This window comes from Podarcis raffonei, chromosome 8 (assembly GCF_027172205.1).
Source record: "Podarcis raffonei isolate rPodRaf1 chromosome 8, rPodRaf1.pri, whole genome shotgun sequence".
In the NCBI taxonomy this organism is placed as follows: Eukaryota; Metazoa; Chordata; class Lepidosauria; order Squamata; family Lacertidae; genus Podarcis; species Podarcis raffonei.
The window spans coordinates 80,184,606-80,203,416 of record NC_070609.1 but is presented as its reverse complement, the minus strand read 5'-3'; the positions used below and the strand labels follow the sequence as shown (position 1 = coordinate 80,203,416).

Sequence of the window (18,811 nt, the reverse complement as noted above, 5' to 3'; positions counted from 1 at the left end):
GTGAATTGGTGGTCTGATCTACAGCCCAGCCATACCCAGATGTATGCAACTCTGCATATGCTCAGAATCCCATCCTCCTCAGATACTTGCCATTTGATTTCCCTTTGGATGACTAGACTCATCATCCTTATGGGCAAGAAGGGATACTTTCCAGTGTTGGGCATAAATTAAACAGAAAAGAAAAGGATGAAAAGGATCTAGGGGTCTTAGTAGACCCCAAGCTTAACACGAGTCAAAAGGCCATGCAGCAGCAAATAATGCTAATGCGATTCTAGGCTGCGTCAACAGAAGTCTAGTGTCCAGGGCAAGGGAAATAACAGTACTGCTCTATTCTGCCTTGGTCAGACCACACCTGGGATTCTGTGTCCTGTTCTGGGCGCCACAAATTAAGAAGGATATTAACAAGTTGGAATGTGTGCAGAGGAGAGTGATTCAGATTATCAAGGGTCTGGAAACCAAGCCTTATGAGGAATGTTTGAGAGAGTTGGGGATGTTTATCCTGGGAAAAGGAGACTGAGATAAGAGGAGAGAGTCATCTTAAGGGCTGTCACATAGAAGATGGAGCAAGCTTGCCTTCTGCAGAGGTTGGATGGCCACCAGTCAGGGATTCTTTAACTGTCACTTCTGCATTGCAGTGGTTTGGAGTACTGTAGATGAGTAACAATGAAGATATTTCCTGTTTAAAAATCCACTGAATGAAGACTTCCTTTTTCTAAACTTCTGTCATGTTTGACCAAAGGGTGTTATTCCTGATCAGATGTGACTTCAGTTTAGAAATGAGCTGAGCAATACATTTTAGAATTCTTTGGAAATGCATTTATTTTAAGACAATTGGCTTTGCAGAGAACAGCCATCCCTTGCTTTGCAAAATCTTCATGGGAAGGGGAGAGAACGTGTTGTGGTCCTGTGTATGTTTACTCAGACGTAATCCCTGCTGCGTCCAGTAGGACCTACCCCGAAGTAATGCCAGCCCTACTAGGAGTAGACTCACTGGAGCTAATGAACAAAGAATCATGGAATTATAGAGCTGGAAGTGATGCTAAGGGTCACCCAGTCCAACCCCCTGCAATGCATGACTAACATGCCCCTTTCTTTCAGTGGGTCTCCTCTGAGTAGGTCACAGTTGCATGCAACCTTTAAAATACTTGTTCTGCCAAAGAATTCTGCCCATCTACCTCATCACTGCCAATCTTTCACATAATTTTGTGGTTTGGGTAAGTTTAGTGCATCATGTTTAAGTGGGGTTTTTGACCCCAAGTTGATTCTTATTTTTGAAGTCCAACATGCTGGAGAAGATGGTGTTCTTTCGAAGCCTTCAGGCATCTTCTCCGCCCAGAAGTACTGAAGAAATAAGAGTGTGGGGAGGGGCCCCGGAGGCTCCCCCCACCAATTTCAGGGTGTTGTGTTCCACCAGTGGAAGGAGAAGGGTTCCCGGAGGACGTTGGTGCCGCAGTGGACCTCGCCAGACAAAATGTGGTAGGAGAAAAAGTCATCGATGAAGGTACAGTTCAGCCCCAGCGGTTCCAGCAAGGAGCGGACTTTCTCTTCCAGGCAGCACTGCCCATTGATGATGGGGCCAAATGGCTTTGGGATGCCCAGGTGCTTCCCCAAGACGAGCATGTTCACCTAGGCGGAGCAAAAACAAACAAATGCTACAGTCTGGGTTGGTTTTTCTGCCACCTCAGCATGTAGAAGGCTGCCTTCTACTGAGTCTAACCATCCATCCAGCCCAAAGTTCACTACACTGACTGGCAGTAGTGCCTTTCCAAGGTTTCAGGCAGAGAGTCTCTCTCAGGCTTAGCCAGAGATGCCATTGGAATGGAACCTGGAGCCTTCTGCAGGCAAGGCAGGTGCTCCACCACTGAGTTATGCCTCCGCTTAAAAGTAAAATAAGTTTCCAGTCCTCATGGGTCTGAAGCGAGGACTGGTTTCAAAAGGAACACAGGGAGCTGTCTTGCACCGAGTCAAATCATTTGGCTCAGTATTGTCTACATTGACCGGCAGTGGTTCTCCAGGATTTTGGTGCAGGCAGCCTCTCCCAGCCCTACCTGGAGATGCCATTGAACCTGGGACCTTCTGCTTGCAAGGCAGCTGCTCAGCCACTGAGCTATGGCCCCTCCCCATCTAGCTCAGTGTTGCCTACACTGACTGGCAGCAGCTCTCTGGGGGTTACTGCTCCGGAAGCCGATTTCCAGAGAAATGCTTTGAGCTGCGCTCGACACCCCTGCACAAATACCACGGAATGACGGAGGGAAGAAAGCCCCTCACCATGTCTGGAAACAAGGCGGTCGCTGTAGAGTCCTCCAGAGTGAACAGCTGAGGGATGTCCACGATATCTCTCTCGCTCAGGCCCAGCTCCCGCTTCAAAATGCTCCGGTTCCAGTCGATGCAACTCTGGAAGAAAGAAGAAGATGCAAAATATTCCCCATGGGCTGTAAAACCTGCTTTGTTTCATGTTGAATATTTGCACCTGAAGGCAGCAAAGCTGCCATGCATTTTTAATCTCAGGATAGAATCATAGAATCATAGAATCATAGAGTTGGAAGAGACCACAAGGGCCATCGAGTCCAACCCCCTGCCAAGCAGGAAACACCATCAGAGCACTCCTGACATATGGTTGTCAAGCCTCTGCTTAAAGACCTCCAAAGAAGGAGACTCCACCACACTCCTTGGCAGCAAATTCCACTGTCAAACAGCTCTTACTGTCAGGAAGTTCTTCCTAGTGTTTAGGTGGAATCTTCTTTCCTGCAGTTTGGATCCATTGCTCCGTGTCCGCTTCTCTGGAGCAGCAGAAAACAACCTTTCTCCCTCCTCTATGTGACATCCTTTTATATATTTGAACATGGCTATCATATCACCCCTTAACCTCCTTTTCTCCAGGCTAAACATGCCCAGCTCCCTTAGCCGTTCCTCATAAGGCATCGTTTCCAGGCCTTTGACCATTTTGGTTGCCCTCCTCTGGACACGTTCCAGTTTGTCAGTGTCCTTCTTGAACTGTGGCGCCCAGAACTGGACACAGTACTCCAGGTGAGGTCTGACCAGAGCAGAATACAGTGGCACTATTACTTCCCTTGATCTAGATGCTATACTCCTATTGATGCAGCCCAGAATTGCATTGGCTTTTTTAGCTGCCGCGTCACACTGTTGGCTCATGTGAAGTTTGTGGTCAACCAAGACTCCTAGATCCTTTTCACATGTACTGCTCTCAAGCCAGGTGTCACCCATCTTGTATTTGTGCCTCTCATTTTTTTTGCCCAAGTGCAATACTTTACATTTTTCCCTGTTAAAATTCATCTTGTTTGTTTTGGCCCAGTTCTCCAATCTGTCAAGGTCGTTTTGAAGTGTGATCCTGTCCTCTGGGGTGTTAGCCACCCCTCCCAGTTTGGTGTCATCTGCAAATTTGATCAGGATGCCCCTGAGTCCATCATCCAAGTCGTTGATAAAGATGTTGAATAAGACCGGGCCCAAGACAGAACCCTGTGGCACCCCACTAGTCACTCTTCTCCAGGATGAAGAGGAACCATTGATGAGCACCCTTTGGGTTCGGTCAGTCAGCCAGTTACAAATCCACTGAGTGGTAGCAAAGTCAAGACCGCATTTTACCAGCTTCTTTACAAGAATATCATGGGGCACCTTGTCAAATGCCTTGCTGAAATCAAGGTAGGCTACATCCACTGCGTTCCCTTCATCTACCAGGCTTGTAATTCTGTCAAAAAACGAGATCAGGTTAGTCTGACATGACTTATTTTTCAGAAATCCATGCTGACTATTGGTGATCACAGCATTCCTTTCTAGGTGCTCACAGACTGTTTGCTTAATGATCTGCTCCAGAATCTTCCCTGGTATTGATGTCAGACTGACTGGGCGGTAATTATTTGGGTCCTCTCTTTTCCCCTTTTTGAAAATAGGGACAACATTTGCCCTCCTCCAGTCTGCCGGGACTTCGCCTGTTCTCCAGGAATTCTCAAAGATGACTGCCAGTGGTTCTGAGATCACATCTGCCAGTTCTTTTAATACTCTTGGATGCAGTTCATCTGGCCCTGGAGACTTGAATACATCTAAACTAGCCAAGTATTCTTGTACTATCTCCTTAGTTATTCTGGGCTGTGTTTCCTCTGCTGAATCATTTGCTCCAAATTCTTCAGGTCGGGCATTGTTTTCTTTATCGGAAAGTAACAGGTTTTTATTTTTTTAAAAAAACCAACCACAAATTCCTGAGATATTAAAAAACAAATCACAGGCCCCTTCAGATTGGTGTTTTATTGTGTGCATATTTTGCAACATGCTCTTGACACAATAATATTGCATTACTGGTGGATTTATTAGAATCATAGAATCATAGAATCAAAGAATCATAGAGTTGGAAGAAACCACAAGGGCCATCGAGTCCAACCCCCTGCCAAGCAGGAAACACCATCAGAGCACTCCTGACATATGGTTGTCAAGCCTCTGCTTAAAGACCTCCAAAGAAGGAGACTCCACCACACTCCTTGGCAGCAAATTCCACTGTCAAACAGCTCTTACTGTCAGGAAGTTCTTCCTAATGTTTAGGTGGAATCTTCTTTCCTGCAGTTTGGATCCATTGCTCCGTGTCCGCTTCTCTGGAGCAGCAGAAAACAACCTTTCTCCCTCCTCTATGTGACATCCTTTTATATATTTGAACATGGCTATCATATCACCCCTTAACCTCCTCTTCTCCAGGCTAAACATGCCCAGCTCCCTTAGCCGTTCCTCATAAGGCATCGTTTCCAGGCCTTTGACCATTTTGGTTGCCCTCCTCTGGACACGTTCCAGTTTGTCAGTGTCCTTCTTGAACTGTGGCGCCCAGAACTGGACACAGTACTCCAGGTGAGGTCTGACCAGAGCAGAATACAGTGGCACTATTCTCCATCATCATCATCATCATCATTTCTTCTATCCCACCTTTGCTTCAAGGAGATCAAGGTAGCAAACATGCTTCCCCTCCTCCCCATTTTATCCCCACAGCGACACTGCAAGGTAGGTCTGGCCCAGAGGCAGTGACTGGCCCCCAAGGCTACCCCATGAGCTTAACGGCTGAGTGGGGGGTTGGAACCTGGGTCTCTCCCAGTCTGACACTCTAACCACTATACTACACTGCCTTTATTAGCTGTTCTACGATGTTTCCCCAACTGCTACCACATTATTGTTGTCCAAGGGACTCTAGTGAAATGGAAACAGGGTGAAAATAGACCTAGAATGCTTTTGGCATAAAAATGTGTAGGATTTCAGCTGTAAGTTATGGGATATGCATGGATTGGAAACGGGCCCCCCAAAACACAGCAAGGTGCAAATGCAATGGAGACTGGGATTGCTTATGACTGCCCCAATACCGTCACAAGCCCAAACCATCACAAATGCACAATAAAATGGATCTTCCAGAGGGGCCCTATGTGTTAGTGCTACTTCAGGGTAGTTTTTTGTTTTTTGTTTGCCTCGCATCAGTCTTGTTCACACAACCACCGTAAATAGTTTCCTGGGACAGCGTTTTTCTGATCAGTTTGACTCAGCAGGCCTTGTGCCAGGAGGAAAGAAAACTCAAAACCCAGGTTGGTGAACCGATACCAACTAGACTTCATTCCAGTAAGCCATGATTTGCAGCCGAGATTTTTCCCCCCATTTAACAAACCAGGCCATATGAGGAAAGCTTGAAGGAGCTGGGTCTGTTTAGGCTGGACAAGAGGAGAGTGAGAGGAGATTGGATAACCATCTTCCGATATCTGAAAGGCTGTCACATGACAGATGGAGCAAGCTTGTTTTCTTCCGCTCTGGAGGGTAGGACTCGAACCCATGGCTTCAAATTACAAGAAAGGAGATTCCGACCAAACATCAGGAGTAACTTCCTGGCAGTAAGAGCTGTTTTGACAGCAGAGCGGACTCCCTCAGGAGGCGGTGGACTCTCCTTCCTTGGAGGTTTTTAAGCAGAGCTTGGATGGCCATCTGCATTGAGATTCCTGCATTGCAGTGGGTTGGACTAGATGACCGTTGGGGTCCCTTCCAATTCTACGTGTTTATGTTAGATGTAATGTTACGCCAGGGAGCAGGGTTTGTTTCCTTCGCACATTAGTTGGGAAGGATCAAAGGAGCCCTCAGAGGCACAGTCAGGGCAAACTGTTACCTGTGGTTCCCCATGATGTGGGAACCGCACCTTTAGCAAGCAAGAGCTTTCGCTCTGGTTTTCGCCTCAGGGTAGTGTTCACACATAAATGCAGCCATGCAGATCTATGGCACAACCACATTTGAAATACTGTGCACTGTTCTGGTCGCCTCACCTCAAAAAGAATATTGGAAAAGGTCCAGAAAAGGGCGACCCAAATGACCAGGGGAAAAGGCGAGCGAGAGGCAACATGAGAGTTTATAAAACTACATGTGGTGCTGAGAAAGTGGATGGAGAGAAGCTTGTTTTCCTTCTCTTAGGACACCGGACGTTGTGGACATCCATGTTGGAAGATTCGGGATAGATGAAATCAAGGACTTCTAAATTGTGGAACTCACTGCCACAGTTTGCAGTGATGGCCACCCACTTGACAGGCTTTAAAAGACAGACTTATGGAGGAGAGGGCTATTGATAGCTGTTGGCCACAATGGCTCTTCTGCTCTGCCTCCGCCCGTTGCCAAATGCCAGTTTCTAGGAATCACGAGTGCGGACTTTTGTTGTTGTGCTTGGGTGCTTTTTGTGGGGTTCCCACAAAATGGGCCCCTGGTTGGCCGCTGTGAGACCAGGATGCTGGGCTGGGTGGACCATTGGCCTGATCCAGCAGGTTCTCCTCATGGCCTTTACTATATACAGCCAATATGGCGTCCTGCAGGTAGCTGCCAACTCCCCTCATCCCCAGCCATCAAGGCCCAAGGGTCAGGAATGGCAGGAGTTGTAGTCCCTCAGCACCAGGAGGGCGCCATCTTGGCTACCCCCTTTCTGAAAAATAAAGCAAAGTAAATAACCTTAATCAACAGTGGTGGTAGAAATTGCCACTACCATCTTGTGGTTCATTTAAAACAGCCTCATTAGCTGAAGCACTTCATAATTCTCCCATTTTACTTCATGATTGTTGTTTAGGTCAGGAGAGCATTCTATGCGCCCTGTCCATGTCTGAGGTAAAAAACCGAAAAACCTTAGCCGTGCCTTTTTATTTTATCTCCAGATCGCCTCAGTTTAGCTAACTGCAGTTGTTCTTTCATAATTGCTGTGGAATTTGGTCTCTTGTGTGGTTAGGAGAGAAATGACCATAAATGTCTGGCTTGGCATCACATTTTACCTCAGAGTGTTATGGCGCAGGTCAAGCTAACAGCGCTCCCCTTGTCCGTCAGTGAGAAATAAATCCACATCTTCCTCTTTCCTTATTGCGATTATCTCCCGGAAGATTATAAAGAGGTGGTGAGCTTTTATTTTAAAAGGATCAGTTTTTTTAAAAAAACATGTTTTTGTTAGCAGGTAAAAGGAAGTGGCATGGCAAAGGGTCTTGAATAACTCCAAGAAGCCATGAGCTATGCCATGCAGGGCCACCCAAGATAGATAGGTCATAGCCGAGAGTTTAGACTAAATGTGATCCACCTGAAGAAGGAACTGGCAATCCACTCCAGTATTTTGCCAAGAAAACTACATGGACATAAAAAGGAGAAACTCTGAGAAGCGAGTGAGAGTTTCCAAGTCATGATCTGGTTTATGGGGTTATGGAGAGTTGAACATGACTAAGACGACTGAACAGCAAAAGGAAGGGACCTTGATCCAAGTCAACTAAGCGATTGTTCATAGCTGACTTCTTAAAATCCAAGAGGCGACAGGATCGTGACTGGTGTGTTAGGCCACATTGCTATTGGGGTTTGTGATTCTTAGTGTGAAATTTGGCCTCCGTGAAAAGGAAATTTGTGTTTTGCAAAGTGACTGTTTTCTGTCAGCCTAACTAATGAATGGGGGATTGATTCTTTAAAGAAAAATCTACTTTCCGAAACAAGACAGGAACCGAAGTGCAGCCCCCTTTCCAAATTTGCATTTCTCCATATTTTGCAATGCACTTCTCCAGCCATGTGTACCAAAAAAAAAAAAAATTGCATATGCTGAGCTAAAGTGTGCGTAAAAATGCATACGATAATGAAGATGGCATTCAAAAGTAGGGAACCCTGCTTGCGGGTTTTCCTTTGGGGCTTCTGGTCAGAGATTGTGAGAAGAGGATTTTGTTTGGCCTGTCCCTAGGTTCTCATGAAATTTAAATAAACGTGGAAAAATAAACATATTGGGAATATTTAAATATTAGGGAACATAGGCTTTGCAAAAAAAGTGGGGGGACTGCATGAATAAATGTATATATCAGGAGAAATCCACACTGAACTGCTGCTGAAATTTTCATGAAGGCTTTTTAAAGACGCACATCACACTTTGCACACTGATGTGGCAATGCAGAGAAATGAAAATTGGAAAAAATGAAAGAAACAGAGATGGACAGTTTCACCCATCCCTAGTCCTAATAGCCTTCGTCGAACTGGTGTCCTCCAGATATTTCAAACTACAGCTCCTATCAGCCCCAGCCAGTATTTTGTCGATATTTTGAAGTAAAAAAGAAAAGAAAAAAAAGAAAGACCTGGATGTTACCAGGTTGGCAAAGGCTGGCCTAGGAAGGAAGATGGAGAACAGCTGTGGCCCTCCAGATGTTGATGGACTCCAACTCCCATCAGCCACAGGCAGCGTGGTCAGGGAGGAGGAGGATGGGAGTTGTAGTCAGAGGTTGGCCAGAGGTTGGCCAGCCCAGCATTAAAAGAAGGCAGAGGGGGAATAGAGAGAGCCAGGGGCAGTGAAGGCATGTGAGGGTCTAGTTCTGGGATGGGGACCTCATGGACCTCCAAATGTGGTTTGACCCCAACACCTACCAGCCCCGGCCAGCAAGGCCAAAGGCTCAGATGGATGCCCAACATTCATGCCAGACATTCAAAGCACTACGAAGCCATTTGAAACAGTCACGGCTTCTGGGAGCTGTCATTTGTGAAAGTTGCTGAGAAGTGTTATGAAGTGCTGAGAAGTGTTATGAGGCCTACTTGGGGCTGAAAAATAACAGAAAGTCTGTCTTTGGATGCAGAAAGAGATGCTGGTGGCAAGGTCTTGGAATGCGGAAAGGAGATTACTAAAAAGGGAGACAGACATTTGCCTAAGCGAGTTGGGCCATAGAAACCAGCTGCCAGGGGAAGTTGTGCTATGGCGTTTACTGGATGACAGAAATGAAACAAAATGTGCTTCTCTTCCAGGGAAGATGTATTGCAGATCTAACGCAGGGTGTGACTTCAGAGAGATGCCAGGGCTCAACCCAGACACAATTGCTCAATTTCACTATTAACGGGAACAGAAATGGCCAGGTTTCGCCTATTTGTCCCACCTCTGGAACGGAAATCAATCTAGCAAGCACAATAGGTATTTACATTGCTTTCCATCTGCAAATGATACATAATTGATTGCTCCCCTTCCCCTCCTTTGCACTGTGTTTCCTTTGCACTGAAATGATGGGGTGGAAGAACATAACAACGCTACATGTGATTAATTATGGACGCTATATAATTGTGCCATGGCGGACAGCAGGGCAAATAATGTAGGTTTTTTTTGCAAAAGGTGAGCTGAGGTGGAATGGAAACCGCACTGCAAATTCAGGGTGGGGTGGGATGGAAACGGTCCAGATCCACCTGAACTCTGATAACAGTTTACCTGCACATACTTGCTGTCACGGTGCAAAAGTCTGTCTGCCAGGAGCTCATCCAGAGTAATGCGCCCCACTCTGCCGAGACCTGCAAGGAAATGGTTTTCACAAATTTTAAAACTTGCTGGCTTTCATGAGCCCCATCAGGAAGGGAGCAGTAACAGCATGGTGCTGACAACAGCAATGTTGCAGGTTCAAATCCTGTATGGGGCAGCTGCATATTCTGGCATTGCAGGGGGTTGGGCTAGATGATCCTCAGGGTCCCTTCCAACTTTACCATTCTTTGATTCTGTCCTCACCTTCAAACAGGGCAGCATTTCCGAAACCTTCTTTTTGCTTCTCTCTGAACAGCTTCAGGCAAGCAGCGGGACTGGCTAAGAGCAACCGGAAACCCTGCAGGGAGAGAAATGAGAAAGGTAAACTGCCGGGCAGAATTTGGGTCGTCCATTTAGGTCCCCATTATGGGAAGCTCACAAGCAGGACTTGAGTGAGACAGCAACTCTCCTCACCTGTGATTCCTGTGATTCCGAGGCATACCGATTCCAACAGCAGAGGTAACACACTGTGACTAGCAACCACTGATGGCTTTGCCCTCCCTGAATTTGTCTAATCCCCCTGTAAAGCTTATCTGGGAGACTGCAGCCCTCCCACAGAGACTGGGGACAGGGATAGGGCTCTGTGAGAGAAGGCAGCAGAGTGACTTTTCCAGTGTAGAGCTAATCAGGTACATAGCTGTCAACTTACAGATTTGAAAATAAGGGACCAGTAGCCTCGAAAATAAGGGATCAGCAGCCAAAATAAGGGATTTTAGTCAACCAGCTGCCAAACAAAGCCTCAAGTGGTGGTTCCCATAGTGCAGCAACCCGGCAAAGGGGATGCAGCAAGGAAAACCATGCCATTCTCCGCTGGGAAGCGCTGAGCAAAGGCGAGTCCCCAGGCAACATGGCTGATTTGATTGGCACAAGGCATGCAAGCTCCACCCCCCAGTCGTTCTTAGACTCCTTATTGGGTGAGCAACGCAGCCAAGCAACACAGTTGGAGCCTCCTTCCTCCCTGGCCGGGCGGCAGGGAGGGAGGGAGAGGAGCTGCTTCCTTTGAAACCCGGGAAATTTAAGGGACATCATCAATAAGGGACAGCAGCGGGACATGGCGCTGGAATAAGGGACTGTCCCACCAAATAAGGGACGCTTGACAGCTATGATCAGGTATAAAGCATCAAATATGGAAAAGGAAGCCGGTCAAAGCACTTCCCTGAGGATCACTACCTTCCTGTTGGAAGCCGGAACAAAGGTCAGGAACTCATCCACATGCCCTACAGTGAGCCAGTCAGAATAGAGCTCAATAGGGGGCTGGACTCTTTGAGCATAGAGGAAATCCCGGACAATTTTGACCATTTTCCTGTTGCCAGACCTAAGAGATGAGGCAGGGGTGTTTTTTTTAAAGAAAGGGAGGGATGGAAGGAAGGAAGGAGCGAGAGAAAGAGAGAGAGAATAGAAGGTGGGATTAGAACTAGTGATGGGGGAAAATAAATCCAGTTTGCATTTGATTCTCACTTGATTTGAGCTTTCCAAACCAAAACACAGCCACCTTCTGAAATTCACACTTTTTTAAAATTTTGCAACACTGTTCTCTGGTCAAACAATGTGTACAGAAATGCATATACTATGGTAATGCATGCATATAAATACATCTAATAGTGAAATAAATTACAAAAATTTATTGTGTCAGAAAAAGCATCCCTGCCTGAAACCCTGGAGAGCTGCTAACAGCCAGGGACCTGGCTCAGTAAGAGGCAGCTTCCTATGCTCTCATGAGTAGCCAGAAGCATCTTTGCAGTATCTGGGTGGTGAGGAACTCATTGAGAACTAGAAGCCAGCATTGCCTTCCCAGCAAACATCTTCCCAGCTGCCTCTGTCTGAGTTGGAAGGTGCTTGGGTCTCTAGGTGGCCTCATACCATGAGATCCTCCTACATTAAGGCTTCCTTATTAACCAACCGAGGGACGTGGGTGGCGCTGTGGGTTAAACCACAGAGCCTAGGACTTCCCGATCAGAAGGTTGCAGTTCGAATCCCCGTGACGGGGTGAGCTCCCGTTGCTCGGTCCCTGCTCCTGCCCACCTAGCAGTTCCTAAGCACGTCCAAGTGCAAGTAGATAAATAGGTACCGCTCTGGCGGGAAGGTAAACGGCATTTCCATGCACTGCTCTGGTTCGCCAGAAGCGGCTTAGTCATGCTGGCCACATGACCCGGAAGCCGTCTGCGGACAAACGCCGGCTCCCTCGGCCAATAAAGCGAGATGGGTGCCGCAACCCCAGAGTCGGTCATGACTGGACCTAATGGTCAGGGGTCCCTTTACCTTTATTAACCAAGCACAGAACAGCACAGGAAAGCTTTTGTTAGCCTCATGACAACCCACTCCTAGTACTTGACTCCCCCAAAACAATTGCTAGACCAGGGTTTCCCAGAGGAAATATCTGAATGGTATCCAGCAACAAGGCACTGACTTTCTGATTCATCCCCTGATGAAGACTTGGATTTATGTCATCATTGCTCTCTCTGGAGCATCCTTAGATCTTGGGGGGTGGGGTCCAGATATCGTTGGACTCCAGTTCCCATCAGCCTCAGGCAGCATGGCCAATGATCAGGGATGATACAAGTTGTGGTTTAGCCAGAATGGCATAGTGGTTAGAGTGTCGGACTTGGACCTGGGAGAGTCCAGGGTTCAAATCCCCACTGTGCCGTGAAGCTTCTTGGGTGTGACGACCTTGGGTCAACCCTGCCTCTCAGCTCAACCTATCTCACAGGGTTGGTGTGGAGGTTAAAGGAAGAATTGGAGAACCATGTGTGGCATCTTGAGTCCCTGGGAGAAAAAGCTGGGATATAAATGCAAGGAATACCGGTAAATCAATATCTGGAGGGCCGAAGGCTCCCCGACTGGCAGTCGCTCTACATAAGATCAGGCAGGGAGTCTTTTCCCCAGCCCCACCTGGAAATGCTGCTGAAGATTGAATGTGGGACCTTCTGCATCCAAAGCAGATTCTCTACCACTGAGATATGACCCTTCCCCTACCCCCAATTATTTTCAGTTAACAATTGAATGGCAAACCTTGAAACCATTCCCCTGCAATGCAGTGTTCCCCCACCTCTACAGTAATCGTTAAAGAAATTGGAATTCTTGTTGGAAATACACTAAAAAGAATATACCAAGAGCTCAGGCCACAAGTTTCAATATAATGTAGTTTCAAATATGCAGAGATATAGTATAAAGGTACATAAAATACCAGTACACAACAATTATTTTGTACAAGTCTCAATGGCAGTCAAAAGGAGATATTTGAAACTACATTATTTCTGTACTTAAACGTTTTACCTTAAAACTATCGTACTTATACGTTGTGTTTAAATTTACTATTAGCTTCAAACTGTTATTCTTAGCAGAATATACACGTTTTTCTTTTCAACTCTCGAGTAGGAATTATTCCTTATATTGAAACTTGTGGCCTGAGCCCCCACCTCTACAAACAAGGGTGGGGAATTATAATTATAATTATTTTTATTTTGAACTTGGTGGTTTACCCTGGGAAACTGCTGCCAATGAGGATCCTTCCCAGTGGGTACTCCTTCCCCTTGACCGTCACGGCAGGGCTGATGTCCAGGTTCCCGAATGAATCCAGGCTGGATACGCGTCCGTACCGGGGTTCTCGTGTCACGTACCCAAAATCAGGGCCCTCCAAGGAAACACAACAAGGAGAAATAGGAGCATAGGCAAGTATACAGAAGGCAAGGGGTTGCACAAGATGTGCCTTTAACTTCTAATCTGTGTCTGGAAATTCTCTCTGTTTCCAGAGAGGAAGGTGAGAAATCTTACTTAATCTGGAGAGATGTGCTTTCATTATTTGGCTTTGAGAGAGGCAGTGTACAGATAAAGTCAGTTGCAGCCAACAAAATTCTGCTCAGAGTAGACCCATAGAAATTCATTACTGTTTCTCCCTCTCTCATAATACTTGAACATCCAGTGAAGCTGAGTGTTCAGGACACATCAAAGGAAGTCCTTCTATAAGTCCTTCTATACATGGTTAAACTATGGAACTCCCTCCTGCAGGAAGCAATGATGGCCATCAACTTGGTTGGCTTTAAAAGAGAATTGGACAAATTCGTGGGATAAGATAAGGCTATCCATGACTATGAGTCAAAATGGCTATGCTCTACCTCCACAGTTGGAGGCAGCAATGCATCTGAATACCAATTGCTGGAAGCCACAGGAAGGGAGAAGGCTCTTGTGCCCAAATCCTGCTTGTAGGTTTCTCACAGGCATCTGGTTGGCCACTGTGAGAACAGGATGCTGCACTAAATGAGTCACTGGCAGACTCTTCATATGTTCTTATGTTAATCCAGTGTGGTAGACCAAGTTGGGTTCAAATCCACTCTCAGCCATGAAACTTCCTCAAGTGACCTCAGGCCTAGATCACTCTCTAGTCTAACCTACCACACAGTCATGGCTTCTTGTTCATCCATGAGACAAAGTGTGGCTTGTTGAACAAACCTCAGTTTAGCATTCCGTGCAAACACAGTCATGATATTTAGATTTCTTTTCTAATGCTATTGATGGAAGCATCTGGTTTCAGTAAAAGAAGTGATGTGCTGAGGGCTGAAGAAACCTGGCTTACCAAAATGCTTTTGAAAGGGAATTTCTTGAGGCCTCGGTTCCTGGGGGAGTCAAAGACAACGGGGAAGGACTTGTGGGGGGCCTCCACATAACCAAACTCCATCTCATCCTGTTAAAGGGGAGGGAAATGGATCAGGATCCCCTCTGGTTAAGGTGCTGTATCCCTTTGGGAATGACCAGTTTAAAAATCTGTTTGCAAAAACACTCTTCCCTCTTTCTCCAAATGGGTTTAACACTTAAGGTAAAGGTACCCCTGCCCATACGGGCCAGTCTTGACAGACTCTGGGGTTGTGCGCCCATCTCACTCAAGAGGCCGGGGGCCAGCGCTGTCTGGAGACACTTCCGGGTCACGTGGCCAGCGTGACAAAGCTGCATCTGGTGAGCCAGCGCAGCACACGGAACGCCGTTTACCTTCCCACTAGTAAGCGGTCCCTATTTATCGACTTGCACCCGAGGGTGCTTTCGAACTGCTAGGTTGGCAGGCGCTGGGACCGAGCGACAGGAGCGCACCCCGCAGCGGGGATTCGAACCGCCGACCTTTCGATCGGCAAGTCCTAGGTGCTGAGGCTTTAACCCACAGCGCCACCCGCGGGTTTAACACTTACTAGTTACTTAAAGCATTTGCAGCCTGTTCTTCAGATCAGGGAACAAAGCCAATGAAAATAATAAAAGGAAAACAATAATATACAAGAATTACAAAATCCTGTGAACAGGTCCAATAAACAGCAAATTAGCAATTGTGCCTTAAGGTGAGCAAACAAATATTCACTCTTCCCTAACTGCTGGAGTGTGTATTGGGAGACCTGGGGAAAGGCAGTGATGAGGAAGGCAGAGACCTTCTGGTGGCAGCAGGTGCCCCACCTGGCCTCAGGGATGTACAACTTCAAGGAGGGTACCTGGATCCAGCGGTCGCCCCGATTTTCAATCTCTGGGCAGATGGTCAGCTTACAGCCAGCTTTCTGTGTCAGGGCTTTCACAGCCTCCAGGAATGTCTGGTTGGGGTTGGTGCCTCTTTCAATGCTGGAAAGGAGAAAAAGATGCAAAGGGAAGGAAAACTATGTAGATGAGGACCACAGGGCCATCTTTAGCATATCTGGCCAGCGCCAGGTCAAAGTTGTTGAGCTTTTTTTAGTGGCGCAGGCAGTGGCGTAGCGTGGGTTGTCAGCACCCGGGGCAAGGCAAGTAATTTGTGCCCCCTAACCCGTGGATTTGCGCCCCCTAACCCTAACCCCCAGATGTTGCGGCCCCCCTGCACCCCCCACGCTACGCCACTGGGCGCAGGTCTAAGTTGTTCAGCTTTTGAGGAGGTTGAACAGCGAAAACCGCTAACATGAAGAAAAAAAAGCGGCAGCGATAGCTCCATCTTCCATTTTTGTGATCATGCGAAAATCAACGCCGCCACTAGGGCATGCCGCTGGATACACTGATTCTGCAGCTCTTCCACAAAAGAGAATGGAAATGACCCAGCGATCAACCGCTGATTGCGGTTAAGAACTTAGGCAGCTTCAGCAGCAAGTGCCTGCCCCCCCCCCGAATTCAGCACCCGGGTGCCCCGCACCCCTTGCACCCCCGGGTAGAGACAGCCCTGGAGGACCATTAAGAGCATGAGAAGAGCCTGCTAGATCCGGCCAGTGTCCTATCTAGCCCAGCCTCCTGTTCTCGCAGGGAGCAACCAGATGCCCCAAATGGGAATCCTGTATGCAGGATATGAGCACAGCAGCATCTCTTCCTATTTGTGATTCCCAGCAATTGGTATTCAGAAACATTACTTGCCTCTGACTGTGGAGGTAGAGCATAGAGGATTCTGGCTAGTAGCCCTTGACTCCCTTACTCTGGAAGCCATTGCGGCTTAACTGCAGAAGTGAATAATTCTCAAATTGGCTTAGTACTTGTGGTCCACACACACACACACACAAACACAAACACACACACATGTTTCCCAGGACATGTTTCCTCTAGCGCTGAGATGTTTAGCTGGGGAGCAAAGGATTGCCTTCAGCTAAATCCTAGTCAAAGCAGGAAATGAATGGACCTATATTTGCCATGTTCAGTCACTTCAGTAGCTCCACCCTGAGCAGGACTAGCACTAGGTGCAACTCTAAGGAAACTATGAGATATAGAATCGTAGAAATATAGAGCTGGAAGGGACCCCAAGGGTCTTCTGGTCCAACCCCCCCACAATGCAGGTATCACAGCTGAGGAATCCCTGGCAGATGGGCATCCAACCTCTGCTCGAAAACCTCCAAAATCCATTTAAACGTTGGAAACCTAGGAAGTGATAGTCATCTGAACATTAACCAGCACCTTGGTTTTAGCATCCTAAATGACACCATTACCCACTGCTTCACCCACAACACACACACCTGCAGACAAATATCTCCAATGGCTTCAATGTGTTGGGGGTCATTATCCAGGGAGCCACTCGGAAAACCACAGTGTCTGTGAAAACGGGCGTGGCTGGCGAATTCTGTGGAAAGTAAGAGTTGGGTGGGGGAGAGAGAACATCAGAAGAGTCTGGCTGCAGGGTCAGGCCATTGGGATCACGTCCAGCATCCTGTTCTCACAGTGGCCAACCAGATGCTTATTGGAAACATGGGTGCAGCTGGAAATTATGGCCTCCCATGTCCCCCACAATCGTCTTCAGGATTGTACCTGACTTGATTGCTCCAGCAGTGTCGCGTTCAAAGAAACTAGGCCTTTGAAGTCGGCATCTGGGAAAGCCAAGCCCTCCACGTAGAAAGTGTGCTTCCCTTTCCCATCGGTGCGTCCCACGGTGTAGGAGAGCTTGTCCACCCCCAACACATGCTCATAGTTGGAGAATGACACATCGCCTGCAGTGAAAGTAAGCCACGTGACATCTGTTATTATATTTTGTTGTGTTTATTTATAATATTTACAGGGAAAGTCATGCAAATAATATCCTGCAAGCAAACTGGAACAAATGCAGGATGGAAGTTTGCTGTTGTATAACCTCCCTGCAGACAAATCATAATGAATGCGCGATAAAGACTGGATGCAGTCTAATATCTGCATGAGTTTTCTGCAAACAAAGCAGAACAAGTGCACCCTAAAGACTGCGCATTGTCTGACCTCTGCATAAGCATTGCACAAGCAGATCAGGACGGATGCTCAAGGAACAGGTCTGGAGGATACCCCTGTTGATTCTCCCAGACCAGAGGGCAGATATTAGAGCAAAGAACTGGGGACTCACCTCTAGCGTGGAAAACTCTCACTTTGGCTGCATCGAACAGGGAGATGTGAAGGACCAGCTTGTGGGTGTCAAAGATGCCAGCAGGGCCATGGGTGTTCAGGATCAGAAGTGACAAGTCTTGCAGGTCTTGGAAAAACAGGAGGGACAAGGATTTAGGTGTCAGAATAGGTCACCATCAAGGTGCTCCTCCAGCCTCCCTAGATGGGGTCTTCTGACTGAGCTTGCCTTTCCAGTTACCGTATTTTTTGCTCTATAAGACTCACTTTTTCCCTCCTAAAAAGTAAGGGGAAATGTGTGTGCGTCTTATGGAGCTAATGCAGGCTGCGCAGTGAAAGCAGCAATCCCTCTTGCTGTTCTGGCTTCTGAGATTCAGAATATATTTTTTTTCTTGTTTTCCTCATCCAAAAACTAGGTGCGTCTTGTGGTCTGGTGTGTCTTATAGAGCGAAAAATACGGTATATATCAACCCACTCCAAAGGTTCGTGCAAACTAGGGGTTGATGTTTGAGAACTGTTGACTCTGGGAAATGGCCTCAAAGGTCTCTTCAGCAGTGGTGCAGAGATGAAGCTTCATTTGATGCTATGAAATTTGGGGATATCGGGAGCTGACAGTGCTGGTCCTTCCCCTCCCCGTATCCTGGTCACCATAAGAGGGGAAAATGGAGAGCACAGCCATTGGCATAGAAGGGGGGGCAGGGGGGGCAGCTGCCCCCAATAATTAAAAATCAATAAAAATATATAGCAAACTGAGGTTCTGCCACCTCTAACAAAAAGCCTGCTGACCCCAACAAAAATCTTGGCTATGCCTATGAGCACTGCAGAGATGCAAAGGACTTTCCTTATTTTTAATTCCAGGATTTGGCTATAGAATCTGAATTAATGCCAAACAGACAAGAGTTGCTGAGCCTGTGCGTTTTTGGCAGTTTTTTTATTTTATTTTGTATTTTAAATCATTGTAATAACCCACCCTGGGTGGTGGGTTATTATTATTATAACTGTTCTTATTATTGTTATTATTAGAACCATTCTTGCCCATTGCAATAAGTTGTAGGCCTTTGTGGGCTTATTCCCATCAAGCTGCAAGGCCAGGGTTCAAGGAGCATTTATTTATTTATTGCATCTACACCCCACCTTTTTCTCCAAGGAACTCCTAGGAGCATACACGGTTCTCCCTCTCCCCATTTAATCCCCACAACAACCCTGTGAAGTAGGTCAGGCTGAGAGCCAGTGACTAGCCCAAGG

General features: G+C 47.1%; 2 protein-coding genes across 2 annotated transcripts in view; one reads left to right on the top strand and one right to left on the bottom strand.

The window, feature by feature from the left end:
- Positions 1-968: 968 nt before the first annotated feature.
- The window catches only part of LOC128419869 (protein-arginine deiminase type-1-like), a 32,891-nt gene continuing 15,048 nt past the window's right edge, over positions 969-18,811 (bottom strand). Inside the window, exons 6-16 of the mRNA XM_053401071.1 lie at positions 17,571-17,696; positions 17,012-17,190; positions 16,723-16,826; positions 15,256-15,379; positions 14,361-14,468; positions 13,270-13,421; positions 10,961-11,105; positions 9,995-10,088; positions 9,704-9,783; positions 2,269-2,394; positions 969-1,626 (exon numbers count right to left, since the gene is read on the bottom strand). Coding sequence (XP_053257046.1) covers positions 1,393-1,626; positions 2,269-2,394; positions 9,704-9,783; positions 9,995-10,088; positions 10,961-11,105; positions 13,270-13,421; positions 14,361-14,468; positions 15,256-15,379; positions 16,723-16,826; positions 17,012-17,190; positions 17,571-17,696 — 1,472 coding nt within the window. The 3' untranslated portion in view covers positions 969-1,392. The remainder of the gene's footprint in view (positions 1,627-2,268; positions 2,395-9,703; positions 9,784-9,994; positions 10,089-10,960; positions 11,106-13,269; positions 13,422-14,360; positions 14,469-15,255; positions 15,380-16,722; positions 16,827-17,011; positions 17,191-17,570; positions 17,697-18,811) is intronic.
- Positions 9,402-18,811, top strand: part of LOC128419859 (protein-arginine deiminase type-2-like) — a 104,420-nt gene continuing 95,010 nt past the window's right edge. Inside the window, exons 1-2 of the mRNA XM_053401050.1 lie at positions 9,402-9,415; positions 10,047-10,111. The gene's annotated coding sequence lies outside the window, so the exon portion shown is untranslated. The remainder of the gene's footprint in view (positions 9,416-10,046; positions 10,112-18,811) is intronic.